Raw genomic sequence first — 13,971 nt, forward strand, 5'->3', positions numbered from 1 at the left:
GGAGGAGGAGTGAGCGCTCTGGGGGTGGGGGGGAGGAGGAATCGCGAGGAGCGCTCGGGTGGGGAGGGGGAGGCGCGTGGGGTGGGGGGAAATTGGGAGGGGATGGGGGGGGGAGGGGGAGGCGCGTGGGGTGGGGGGAAATTGGGAGGGGATGGGGGGGGTATAGAAGTCTTACCATATATATATACATATATGTATGTATATATATATATACATTATACATATATATATATAGGACACTCATATGGGGCACCATGGTGCCCGGGCACCATGGTATCAAATGCACAAAATCACTCAAATTTTTTAAAATTTTTAAATTGTGAGTATATACCTAGTTATAATAATTCGATTCATACCTATACCTATCAACAAAACAACTCAAATTTAACTTTATTTCACAATTCATGATTACATACCTAACTAATTATATGTATGGATGCTATATACCTAGAATCAAAATCTAACAAAAACAAGTTCAAATTCAGTTCAAACTTGCTTTGAACTAGTTAGTAAAGTAGTTAATGTTAATATCTAAGTAATTGAAAAAGTTTCATACTCATTTGAATTGGGTATATACTCAATTTCAACAATGGTGCCCGGGCACCATGGAGCACCAAACAAATTTACTATATATATATATATATACACACACACACACACACATATATATATATATATATATATATATATATATATATATATATATATATATATATATATATATATATATATATATATATACCCATATAGGACATATATACATATATATATATATATACATACATATATATACATACATATATATATACATATATATATACATACATATATATACATATATATATATATATATATATATACATATACACACACATATATATACTCCGCCCTGAAGTTGAAGATAAAGCGAAGTGAAGATTAGGGTTTCGTCCTGGTTCCCAGCGTGTTGGGTGTTAAACCGTTGGTTCTGTTGCTGCTGCTGCTTGGTTGGTGTTTGCCTCGTTCGTGTCGTCGGTTGTATTCTCGGGTTGTCCTGAGCTGCAATCTAAGTTAAGGTAAATAAGTCCTCTATTTATTTTAAAGATTGCAATGATTCATATTTGTCACCGTGGATACCAGTGTTATGTCCTGGGACTGATATTGAGATCGCGGTTTCATAGGAAGCGGTTCGCGCCCTTTTTCCTATGACACGCTCATGTTAGGTGTGCCATTGTACGGCGGTGCTAGATTGGGGTGTGACAGGTTGCCCCCACACCCTCACCCATGTGAGGTTCAAATTTCACCGACCCCGTCCCCGCCAATCATGATGGGGATAGAACTTTTACCATCCCCATCCTCACACGTTGAATTAATCCACGTGAATCCTCGTCTCCGCATGAAACAAATAGATGCGTCTAATATTTTATGCTCTATAATGGAGAACAAATCATCCATGCACAATATCAATACATCAACATATATCCCGTTATCACCTAAACAAACCATTGTAAATTTACCATTCATAAAAGTTCACAAGGACCACACCATATAATCTAGTTATTTAGATTGGACGTCCCATCAACCACCACGACCCTACTACTCCTTTAAGGCTTGCCCTGCTATCCCCTCTTTATTATCATTTGCAATAGTTATGTTTCTAGATGAATTGTTTACTAATATCCTTATTTTTTTCTGAACTTTTTTATTCTAAATTGTATCTCAAAATTTGATCTCTCATTTATTTTTTCTCTTTTTAAAAAAATCAGAATTTATTGTTTTAGACATATTTAATCATATGCCACTTTTAGATGTGGCAATTAATTATTTGTTACTGGACCCACTTGTTATCATGAGGACCCACATGACATTGTCATATGGGTGGTAAATGGTTAAACGACATCTCTAAATAGTTAAATGGGTGTTCTACATTGACTGTGTTTTCTATTATTATTTTTGTTTTGAATTTCAGTTTTTTCTAAACTGTATTTTTATATGAACTCTATTTTTTATTTTTCTAATTTCAGCATTTATTTTCTTTTTATTTTAAATTTTAATTAATTTTGTGTTGTGTTCTAAATGGTTTCTTGTTTGTATATATCCCTTAGTTTTATTTTTTCTTTTAGTTATTTCTAAATTATATTCCTACATGAACACTTATTTTTCTTTTCCTGATTTAAAATTTTATTTTACTTTTATTTCAAATTTTAATTAATATCGTAATGTGTTCTTGGTGACTACTCATTTAATATTTTTAAGTTATTTTTACACGAACTCTATTTTCTTTTTTTCTAATTGCAGACTTTATTTTTTTTGTTTTGAATTTTTATTAATCTCGTCTGGTGTTCTACCTGCATCGTCTTTCAATATTGATTATTTTGTATTCTAAATTTCAGTTATAATTAAATTAGATATCTAATTGAATTCTAATTTTTTGTTTTCTCTGATTAATATGGAATTGTGTAATCTCCACGGTAAACGTGATGCCTCGTCTCAATCATGTTTTAATAATATAATAGATGATAAACAAATATAGGTTTTCTTTACTAATGGAACTTTTTTATTATATGTAAAAGATCAACCAAATGTATATATGCTGCACTTTATATGCCAAACAACAATATATCTTCACATGTCTAGATTTACAAAATTATTCGTTATGGCTAATTCACTCAGCAATAGTTGGTCAAAGTTTTGACTACACTAGCTTAGTATCTGCAGTTGTACGCATGCGTGTGCGCGTTGATGTGAAAACTTGTCCAAGTCAGCAAGTGTGTACACTACATTGATCAACTTAGTAGAAAGCAAAATATATATGTATATATGTGGGCATTTGTTTTTTGGTTGACGTACTTAGCAAATGTTAGATACCGTCTAGGAGAGATATACTCCCTCCGTTTCTAAATATTTGACGCCGTTGACTTTTTTTAAATATGTTTGACCGTTCGTCTTTTTTTTAAAAAATAGTAATTATTAATTCATTTCCTATCATTTGACTCATTGTTAAATATACTTATATGTATAAATATAGTTTTACGTATTTCACAAAAGTTTTTAAATAAAATGAACAGTCAAACATGTGCTAAAAAGTTAACGGTGTCAAATATTTAGAAACGGGGGAGTACCGTCTACAAATCCTTCCAACTCTGCAAGGTCGTCGTCAAGCTGACTCCTTGAACATGATATAGTCGGAGTATATTTTTGTGTTATATCAGTTAGGGAGTGTGTGCTCCCATTTGTTTTTATTTTAAGACGAGTTTACACTTGCAACGCTGCTGAATTGTACTAATCTTTGCCTGATTACGTATCAAATCGATGTGCTATTCTTGCCCTTTTTTTTTCATTTTGAGAATGGCAATCATGGTTTTGATATATTCGCTTGTGTTAGATAGCCCAAGCACGACTTAATTTGGTGAGCTCTTGTCACTATGATTATTCGTATTTTTTGATGTGTGCATGTGTAAGAAGGAATTAATCTAGATATTCTCACCGCCCTTAAAAGACCGTCTTTTTAGCTTGAAGATTTATCCCACAAAAACTATCTTTTTTAGTCTGGAGTCCATTTAGATCTTTCAATACCATTTTATCTTATTTTTCCCGTTTTGACCACCGAACCAATAGCACTCACTTTTCCTTATTTTCTTCTACTCCTTATTTTCTCCCTGCTTCAATTTAATGAAGAGAATGGTAGTCTTTTAACCTTTTGTTTGATATGTCTTTGACTTTCTAAAACAACAGTTCTTTAAACCGAGGTATAGTGTTTTAAATATATGAAAACTTATATTAATATGCAACAGGGGTAGTCAATTGAAAATTTGAATATAAATAGTTTGAGATTGTAGCTGCGTAAGTCAATAGGTCTCATTGTCTCTCATCTAAACACACAGAGATGGAATTGATCAACTCCTGTCATACATAGAGCCATGTGAACTATATTAGCACAGTAATATATATGATCAAAACGTAGACGAATGAACCCTAATTACTTTTACAGTGTCAAACATGCGCGTAATTAACTGTCTATAAATACAGCAGCAACCAAATCCTCAAACTCTCACACAAACAAACCGAGCAAGAGAAAATCAAGCAGCTACCTGCCATGGCCGCCATGCTCGCTCGCCTCGCCGGCAAGCAGCAGCAGCTGCTGCTGCAGTACGCGCTCCGCCGCTCGCCGGCGCCGCCCGGCCGACGCCTCCCCGGCGTGGTTCCGGCCCTACCCCTACTTTGGTCTGCACCATTCCTCGGCGGCAGCCGCCGCCTCAAGTCGTACAACGCGGCGGCTGGGGTTGCCGTGGGCGGTGACAAGGCCGCCGCCGACCACCACCACCGCCACGCCGTCGGAGCTGATCTCGACGTCGGCGAGCTCGCCTCCGAGGAGCACTACTCCGCCGCCGGGACGTCGTCGTCGTCATCCCGCGAGTACCACAGCGTTGCTGTAAGTCAATTAATGTTACTGTGGATGCATGGAATTAAGTACTACTCACTCCGTTTCTTTTTTTTATTATTAGTTATTTGGATTTTTTTTCTCAGTTAATCTTCTTTAAATTTAATCGAGTTTTCTTTTTCTTATTATTAGTTATTTGGATTTTTTTTCTCAGTTAATCTTCTTTAAATTTAATCAAGTTTATAGAAAAATATAATAATATATTCAATACAAAATAAATATATTGTCAAAATATATTTGATGTTAAATTCAGTGAAACTTAATTTGGTGTTGTAGATGCTACTAATATTTTAAATATACTAAGTCAAACAAAAAAATTTCGATTAAAGTCAAATGACTTATAATATAATAAAATAGAGGGAGTACTATTTCCGTTCAAAAATGATGTCATTAACATTTTTACATAACATTCATTTTATTTTGTTAAAGATTTAATATAAATATGTAAATTATAAGTTTATATCGTAGTTTCTTTAATGAAAAATAAATCAGAATAAAATAAATAATATTTATAATTTTTTAAATAACATGAATGGTCAAACATATATGAAAATCAACGTTATCATATATTTTAAAATAAAAGAAGTATTAATTAGCACCCAGCTCAGTTACTTATGTACGTGTGTGATTGATCGATTCATTGACTGAATGATTGCGGGCGGCAGCAAACGGTGGCGGCGGCTGATGGCGACTTCGACGGCGGCGAGAAGATGGCAACAAGGCCCGCGGCGAGAGGTGGCGGCGCCAAAGCAAGTGTACTACCGGCGTGCGGAGAGCCGGAGCAAGGAGGTGGCCCACACTACAATTGATCACATATATTACCATTCGCATATCACTAGTTATTAATAACTGTGCTAAGTATTTCGTAGATGTACGTAGTTTGCAGAACTAGTTGTATCGGATATATTCGAATAATTGAATATGTTGTGTAGTAAGTATATATATATTATCAGGTTATCACCTGCCTGTAAAAATGTTTCCTGTACCAGTGATTATACACATATGCATGTGAGGACCTATGCACCAAAGTTTGAATAAATGTATGTGATCAAATTTTAATTGATTCGCGTGGAGTAAATTGCATCGGAGCTATACGTGAACTCAATCGCGCGATTGCATCACTCATCTCCTTAGGTACATACATGTCACTCCTTCGGTCAACTGTATATAATTACCACTTTTGTATGTTAATTAATTTGCATACCTACGTACCAAAGGGGTGGTAATGGCTAGGACTTAGGACCCATAGGCCCATTAATAATCCATCTCAGCGCTAAAATATTTTTACCATAAAAATTTACTAAATTTCAATCCAATCATTTTTAACCCCGCCCTTACATTTTGTAGACTAAAAAGTTCAACCCATTACCACCCTTACATACCATCGGCGCACGATGGCGAGAATCCTCACATATGTATGCAACGCCAAGCCATGATCCTCCTTTACATGTGAGTTTAGTGTACAATTTTCAGTGCTTTGAACTAGCATTAAAAATAACATATTAGGGGTTGTGTCGAACATGCGTATAAGACAAATACGTTGGTTACAAAGTAATAGGTATCTAGGTATCAGGATAGTAATAGAGTCGGAGTCTTATTTTAGGCTCATCTTAGTAGAAAGACACACCTAACATATCGTATGGTGACTGTATGTCTGTAGCATAAGCGAGGTATGACACACTGATTGATAGCCTAGCCAATCGATGATCGTAGATAACCTGATACGCTATAATTATGTTGAATCTAGAAAGAACGTCCACAATCGTCCACAATCAGTGTCTCAAAGATATGATGTAGGTTTGGATGGAACTGTGCTTACAAATATTAGTATCATGTCTCGTGATATCAGTGGAGGTATTGCTGTGTACATAGATCGTCGAACATGTCCTCATCTCTAACTCCTGTTTTAGTTAGGAGAATAATAAGATGACTAGTAGTTGTGAGTCTAAGAACATATTTGTTAGCCTAGAATTATTATAATATGGATTATTAGAAATAAACTGAAACAAACAGATAGCTTATTATGATAGATTATTATAATTTATAAGCCAGATTATTATAATATAGTAATCTACTCTGAATGTGCTTATTTTTGATTATTGGGTGGCTAACAGCTAACAAACAGTTTATAATCCAGAGAAACAAATAGCTCACAGCTTATTCTATGTCGGCTTATTATAATTCAGCTTATAGTAATCTGGCTCAATAATCTAGATTACAATAATTTTAAGCTGAAACAAATAGGGCCTAAGACAAAATCAACAATTGCCTGTCAGAGCTCACGCACTATGTATAGCAGTTGGTAGTATTTGTAGCTTAGTGTGTAACCACGCGCGTGTTGATGTGGAAGCATGTCTTAATTAGTCGACAGTGTGTGATCCGTACTTAATTAATTTATTTAAACGTAAATGTTTTCATTGGTATTTTTTCGGTTGACTTGGCTAATTAAGATCAGGTCTACACTTGCAACTATGTATAGGACATTAGGTCAAGTTGACATGTTGATCGTCGAAGATATATTAATTATTTGAGTCGTCGACTATTAGCGAGCTAGCTGAGGGTAATGCTCTACTCTTTTTTCTTTCTTCAACTTAACACGTACGCTTACACACTTGCAAGGCCAGTGGGCATGTTGAATGGTATTGGACTTTTTGCATGATTATGTAGCATGTTTGAGGTAAATTTAGGCCTATTTAAGCTTTCATATTTTGAGAAGCAATCAGTGAGAAACTAGTTGGTGAGAATACGAAAAAAAAATAGGTTTCTTATCTTCTGACTTGTATATTATTATCTACAAGCTACAACTTAGAATTCAGATTAAATTTTAGACTATAATTTGCATGAGCTAGATATGACTTAATAGAATCTCCCTATATATGGCTGATGTGTTCGGTAGAAAGGGTTGGGCACCGCATGCACGTATACCAGAGCGATTTATTAGTGTATGATTAATTAAATATTAGCTAAAAATACTTGAAATTAATGGATTAATATAATTTTTTAAAAAAACAATTTTTCTATAACTTTTTTTTTTAAAAAAACACACCATTAGTAGTTCAGGAAATGTGCACGTGGATAAAGAGGGAATTGAAGTTTGTACTATAGAACACAACAACACAATAGTATAGTTCAAATCAGCGTGCTATTTTTTACTATTTCGAAAATGGATGTTTTCGCTTGGGTTATAATTTAGATGATATTTTGAAAGCTAATTCTTAGGATTAAAGTTGTACCAAATATGACATGTCATCTTATATTTTCGCTGGGTAGCATTGTCGATGGGCGTAGTTAATTTACGCCTTATAAACTTGAGCACCAAGTTAAGATTGATGAATTATCAAAATATCAAATGAATTGAAGGGCTAAATCTCAAGTGAAACAGACCAAAACTGTAATATTAGTCGTCATGACCGATCGACCACACAAGAACTCACGCTAGCTAGACTGAAACTTGATAGAGAGTAGTCCTATCCGTATTACTCTACCCTATCGGGATCCCGTCTCATAATATTTTCGTCTTCATTTAGCATAATATTTTGTTTAACATAATACATTGCCTTGAATTTAGAGAAGTTGTAGCCAATTATTACAAAATTTAATTTACATATAAATAACTGCCAATTACAAAAGTTATACTACTTATATTTTATATTATAAGTAGTTTGACTTTTCTCTTAGTCAAAATTTTTTTTACTAAACTTATAGAGAAAACTAGCAATATCTACAGTACGAAATTAGTTTCATTAAATTTAATATTAAATATATTTTGATAATATATTTATTTTATATTAAAGTTATTATATTTGTTATAAATCTGGTTAAACCTAAATAAGTTTGATTAAAAAAAAATTAAACTACTAATAATAATATAAAACAAAGGGAGTAGCTTGATTAAAAACAGCGTTCCTGCAACTAGCTAGATGAAAAAGGAAGAAGAGAAAGAAAAACAAAATTGCGCGGGACTCGTTCTCGTCAACGCAATCGAAACGGGCCGGGGCGGATCGATCGAGCCGTGCTCGCCGCGCCGCCGCTGAAACGCCGGACGCCGCCGGCTATAATTAGAGATGGTTACATATATAGCTCACCGGCCAGCCATCGTCGTTCAGGTGATCCATCCATGCATGCAAACCTTCTCAAGCTTCAACGATCAGCGTACGTACGTAGCACGAGCTAGCGAGCCGTCGACGCCGACGAGTTCTCGATCGATCTCCATCGCCGGAGATTATATCGAACAATGGCGATGTCGTCGTCTCCCGCCTCGCCGCCGCCATCCTTCCTGATCGGCGGCGCCCAGGCCCAGCTCCTGCGCCACCGGGAGGAAATGCTGCTTGTTCTTCCCTCCCCTCCCTCCGGCCGGCAGCTGCCATCGGAGGAGGAAGAAGCAGCACCATGCGCCGTCAATGGCCAGAGTACGATCCTTGCCGCCGCCGATGATTCCAAGCCAACGCGGCCTGGAGCGCCGGCGGAGGGCTCCGGCGGCAACGGCGGAGCAATCCACACCGCTGCTTCTTCCTGATCCATCGCATCGTCTCGTCTCTGCTGTTGATGGTAGAGACTAGAGAGCTATCTATCTTGGAAGAGATGATAACTCAATAATTAACTGGCATGATCCATTGGAGGAGAGGGATCAACAGCTAAATAATTAAGCATATTTGAGATACATTAGACAGAAATTCAGAAAAAGATTCTGAATTCTACAATCGGAAGAGAAATAAAGCTGAAACTATATTGGTGTAGCTTCCACGGCCTGGTGAATGTTGATATGTTTCTGCGCATTTTCTTCTAGAAAAAAAATTACAAAACACTGTACCATTGCAATGGTATAGTTTATGCATTTTCTGTTCGTGATATGCCCTAGAGGCAATCATAGAGATGACTGTATCACACACTATGTTTACATATTTATCCGACTTTGTTTCTTGAAATAGATAAACTCATTATTGGTTAATGAATATGTGATTCTTTCATGAGACTCTTTATGTTATGTGTTGCTATTTCTAAAGGATCCCTGATCAAATATCATATGTGGAACAAATATGTTTAGATGATTAGCACATGTATTAATTCATGATCATGTCTCATGATCATGGTATAGAGATACCAAATTAATAATGTGGACACATGTTAGTGAACATGTTGTTGGATAGACCCAACATGAGACACTGCAAGAGCCATATGTGTTGTGTCATCAGTGATCTCATTTAGTGTTGGTGTTGAATCCTTAGACCTAAGATTATCATGGTTCCCAACATGTGTAATAGCTTACTTAGGGACTGCTAAACGCTACTCCGTAATTGGGTAGTTATAAAAGTAGTTTTCGGATATACTATGAAACATATAGTGGGATATGAATAATCAAGATGAGATTTGCCTCTCCTATGGAGAGATATCTCTGGGCCCCTCGACGTTGTAGATTATGGAAGTGCATGGCCATGCCAAAGGTGATTGAGGAGTCAATCACAAGTTATATAATCTATCAACAGGTTCGAGTGAATGATTGAGCTATTAGAGGATGGCACATATCTAGCCTTGAGCTTAATCGATATCGTGAGGCAAAGGGGTTCATACAAGTATACACTAGCCCGGTGGGTCAATACGTTCTGCTAGGGGTCGCTGTTGACGCGTAGACCAAAAAAGAGTTTTCGGGTTACAGCCGAGTATATATGAACCTAAAGGATCGCACGCTTAATAGGCCTGAATAAGGGGATTGGATGGAGATCCAATATGAGCTTAATTCGGATAGGGATCCGAATAAGAGTCCTACGGGCCTTGGAGGCCCGAGTGATGCATCCTATATATTCGTGAGGGGTGTGACCGGCGGAGGCATTGCATCACGTGAGAAACCCTAGCCGTCACTTCCCTCCCCGAGCAAAACCCTAGCCGCGCGCGGGTGCTAGCACATCTGCGCGTGGTATTCCGTCCCTGTACGTGTAGATACCGGTAGAGGCGCCGCTGGTTTGCGGTGCTGATCGGCGTGGGAGTACGGCGAGGAGAACGCACGAGGAGGAGAAGGTCGAGCCGGTGCGATCGACTACTTCCTCTACATCGACGCGCCCTACTTTGCGAGAGTTCCTTCGACTTCTCAGCGTCTTCTTTCGCTGCACAGCGCGTCGAGTGGTAACGATCTATGATCTAGTTCCTGGTTTACGCGATAGAAAATTTTGATTTATGCTATCGTAGCCTACGCGTATCCCAACAGTGGTATCAGAGCCGCCTTGTGTAGTTTATGATCTAGATCATTGCATATAGTTGATATGCGGGTGTAGTAGATGAGATCTATTATGTTGTATATGAGTTCTTAGATGATCGGAACATGAGATGAATCGATAGCCGCATGGGTTCATAAGATCGATTGGTATGTGTGTTTGTGATTCCACTGGAATGTCTAGTACTCACCAAGGCCGAGCGCGATTGTGTTCATCGGATAGTCCGATGTCCACTGGAACCGCACGCCAATAAGAAAAACGAGCCAATGAGATTGACTCGGTTTTGGCATAATTTGATTACGCCGTTATTGTTGTGCGTTGCCCCTTAGATTTCGCTTGGGGTTTTTATATCTATCTTACTTTATTGTTGTTGTATATTTGATATGACATGGTAGGATAGATTCCCTTAGAAAAATTAAGTGTAATTTATGCTCTTCCAATAATAGCACCTATTACGGTTGTGATCATAAGTGATGGGTTTGCCATAGCAAAGTGTCACTTTTTATCATGATAAAATAGGATAGATGTCGGACATCTATATGCGGAGATTATTGGTTTACTTGACAAGGTTATCAAAATGGTTTTGGACCTTGGGGCATAGGTTGGGTTGGACATGGAGATGTCACCCCAACAGCACAAGAGTCACATATGATGTGATTAGTAAGGTGTTGCTTACCTATTTTTATAGTTGTCTAGCTGTGATGCCAAAGCTCACTAGACACTAACAAAATGAGGATCTTGACTCACTATGATACTAGGGGGAATTTTGTTTCACAATACATAGTGGGTGTATCTTTTGTTAAATTGTTTAATGAAAGGTTAAATGTAAACATGGTGCTGATTTTGCATACATATATTTCTATTGTAGATCATGGCAGCTCCTGCACCATCCAGTTTTAACTTGCGGTCTATTCTTGAGAAAGAAAAGTTGACTGGAACAAACTTCATGGACTGGTATCACAACCTGAGAATTGTTCTCAGGCAAGAGCACAAAGAGTTTGTGCTTACAAACCCTTTTCCAGCTAACTTGCCCAACAATGCTCCTGCTGCTCAACGTAGGGAGCATGAAAAGAATGCAATGATTATCTTGATATAAGCTGTCTCATGCTTGCTACTATGTCCCCTGAGCTTCAAAGGCAATATGAGGCATTGGATGCTCATACGATAATCACGGGACTATGTAACATGTTTGAGGACCAAGCAAGAGCTGAGAGGTTTAATACCTCAAAGTCCTTGTTTGCGTGTAGGCTTGCAGAAGGTAATCCAGTGAGCCCACATGTGATCAAAATGATTGGTTACACCGAGAGTCTGGATAACCTTGGCTTTCCACTTAGCCGAGAGTTGGCTACTGATTTAATTCTCCAGTCGCTCCCTCCCAGCTTTGAGCCGTTCATAATGAATTTCAACATGAACAACCTGAACAGGACCTTGGCAGAATTGCATGGGATGCTAAAGACTGCCGAGGAAAGCATTAAGAAAAACTCCAACCATGTGATGGTTATGCATAAGCGCAAGCCCAACAACAAGAAGAGTGGTCAAAAGAGAAAGCTAAACTCTGATGAGTTCACAAGTACTAGCAACTCTAAGACCAAGGTTCAAAAGACAGGGCCCGCTAAGGATGCAAAGTGCTTCTTTTGCAAGGAGACAGGTCATTGGAAGAGAAACTGTAAGAAATACCTAGAGCAGCTCAAGCAGAAGCAGCAGGATGGAAAGAGTTCCACCTCAGGTATTAATGTTATAGAAATTATTCTTGCTACTTCCTCTACTGATACTTGGGTATTTGATACCGGGTCAGTTGCTCACATATGCAAATCGTTGCAGGGGCTGAAAAAAAGTAGGAGCTTAGCAAGAGGCGAAGTGGACATTCGCGTGGGCAATGGAGCAAGAGTTGCTGCTGTTGCGGTCGGCACTATGCCATTATCTTTACCGTCAGGATTAGTTTTGGAGTTAAATAATTGTTATTGCATTCCAGCTTTGTGTAAGAACGTTATCTCTGCTTCTTGTTTGCAAGCAGAGGGTTATGGTTTTAGATCTGTGGACAATGGTTGTTCAGTCTATTATAATGACATTTTCTATTTCCATGCACCCATGATGAATGGCTTATACATTGTGAATCTTGATGGATGTTCAGTCTATAACATTATTGCAAAAAGGCAACGTCCTAATGATTTGAATCCCACTTTTATTTGGCATTGTCGCTTAGGTCATACAAATGAGAAACGCATGGAGAAGCTTCATAGAGATGGACTTCTACACTCGTTTGATTTTGAATCATTTGAGACATGCAAATCTTGTTTACTTGGCAAAATGACAAAGGCACCTTTCACGGGTCAAAGTGAAAGGGCAAGTGAACCATTAGGACTAGTACATATTGATGTATGTGGACCAATAAGCTCAACTACCAGAGGTGGTTTTAGGTACTTTATTACCTTTACCGATGACTTTAGTAGATATGGTTATGTCTACTTAATGAGGCATAAGTCTGAGTCCTTTGGAAAATTCAAGGAATTTCAGAATGAGGTACAAAATCATTTGGGCAAGACAATCAAGTATCTACGATCTGATCGTGGTGGAGAGTACTTGAGCCTAGAATTTGGCAATCATCTAAAGGAGTGTGGAATTGTTCCACAACTCACTCCGCTAGGAACGCCTCAGTGGAATGGGGTGTCTGAACGGAGGAATCGTACATTGTTGGACATGGTGCGATCAATGATGAGCCAAACTAATCTGCCGCTAAGCTTTTGGGGTTACGCTCTAGAGACAGCTACGTTCACACTAAGCAGGGTTCCATCAAAATCAGTGGATAAGACATCATATGAGATATGGACTGGGAAGCGTCCCAGTTTGTCTTTCCTAAAGATTTGGGGCTGTGAGATATATGTAAAATGTTTGCAACCGGACAAACTCACACCTAAATCAGATAAATGCTTCTTTGTGGGGTATCCTAAGGAAACAAAAGGATATTATTTTTATAATCGGGAAGAGGGCAAAGTGTTTGTCGCCCGACATGGTGTTTTCTTGGAAAAAGAGTTTATTTCAAGAAAGGATAGTGGGAGCATGGTGCGACTTGAAGAAATTTAGGAAACACAGGAAAATGCTTCAACGTCCACACAACCACAACAAGCTGAGCAAGATGTTGTTCAACAGGTTGAACAAGTTGTTGTTGAACCAGTTGTGGAAGCACCGGTTTCACGAATGTCCAAAAGGATACGGCGTACACCTGCGAGGTATGCGTTGTTAACTACAAGACAACGTGATATATTGTTCTTAGACAACGATGAACCAACTACCTATGAGGAAGCAATGGTGGGACCAGACTCTGAGAAATGGCTTGGAGCCATGAAA

General features: G+C 38.0%; 1 protein-coding gene across 1 annotated transcript; it reads left to right on the forward strand.

Annotated features, from left to right (window-relative positions):
* Window positions 1-4,069: 4,069 nt before the first annotated feature.
* Window positions 4,070-5,437, forward strand: LOC127783370 (uncharacterized). The gene is made up of 2 exons (XM_052310631.1): window positions 4,070-4,411; window positions 5,086-5,437. Exons 1-2 carry the CDS (start codon window positions 4,076-4,078, stop codon window positions 5,227-5,229), a joined length of 480 nt encoding a protein of 159 aa, XP_052166591.1. The 5' UTR covers window positions 4,070-4,075; the 3' UTR covers window positions 5,230-5,437.
* Window positions 5,438-13,971: the final 8,534 nt, after the last annotated feature.

This window comes from Oryza glaberrima, chromosome 8 (assembly GCF_000147395.1).
Source record: "Oryza glaberrima chromosome 8, OglaRS2, whole genome shotgun sequence".
Classification (NCBI taxonomy): Eukaryota; Viridiplantae; Streptophyta; class Magnoliopsida; order Poales; family Poaceae; genus Oryza; species Oryza glaberrima.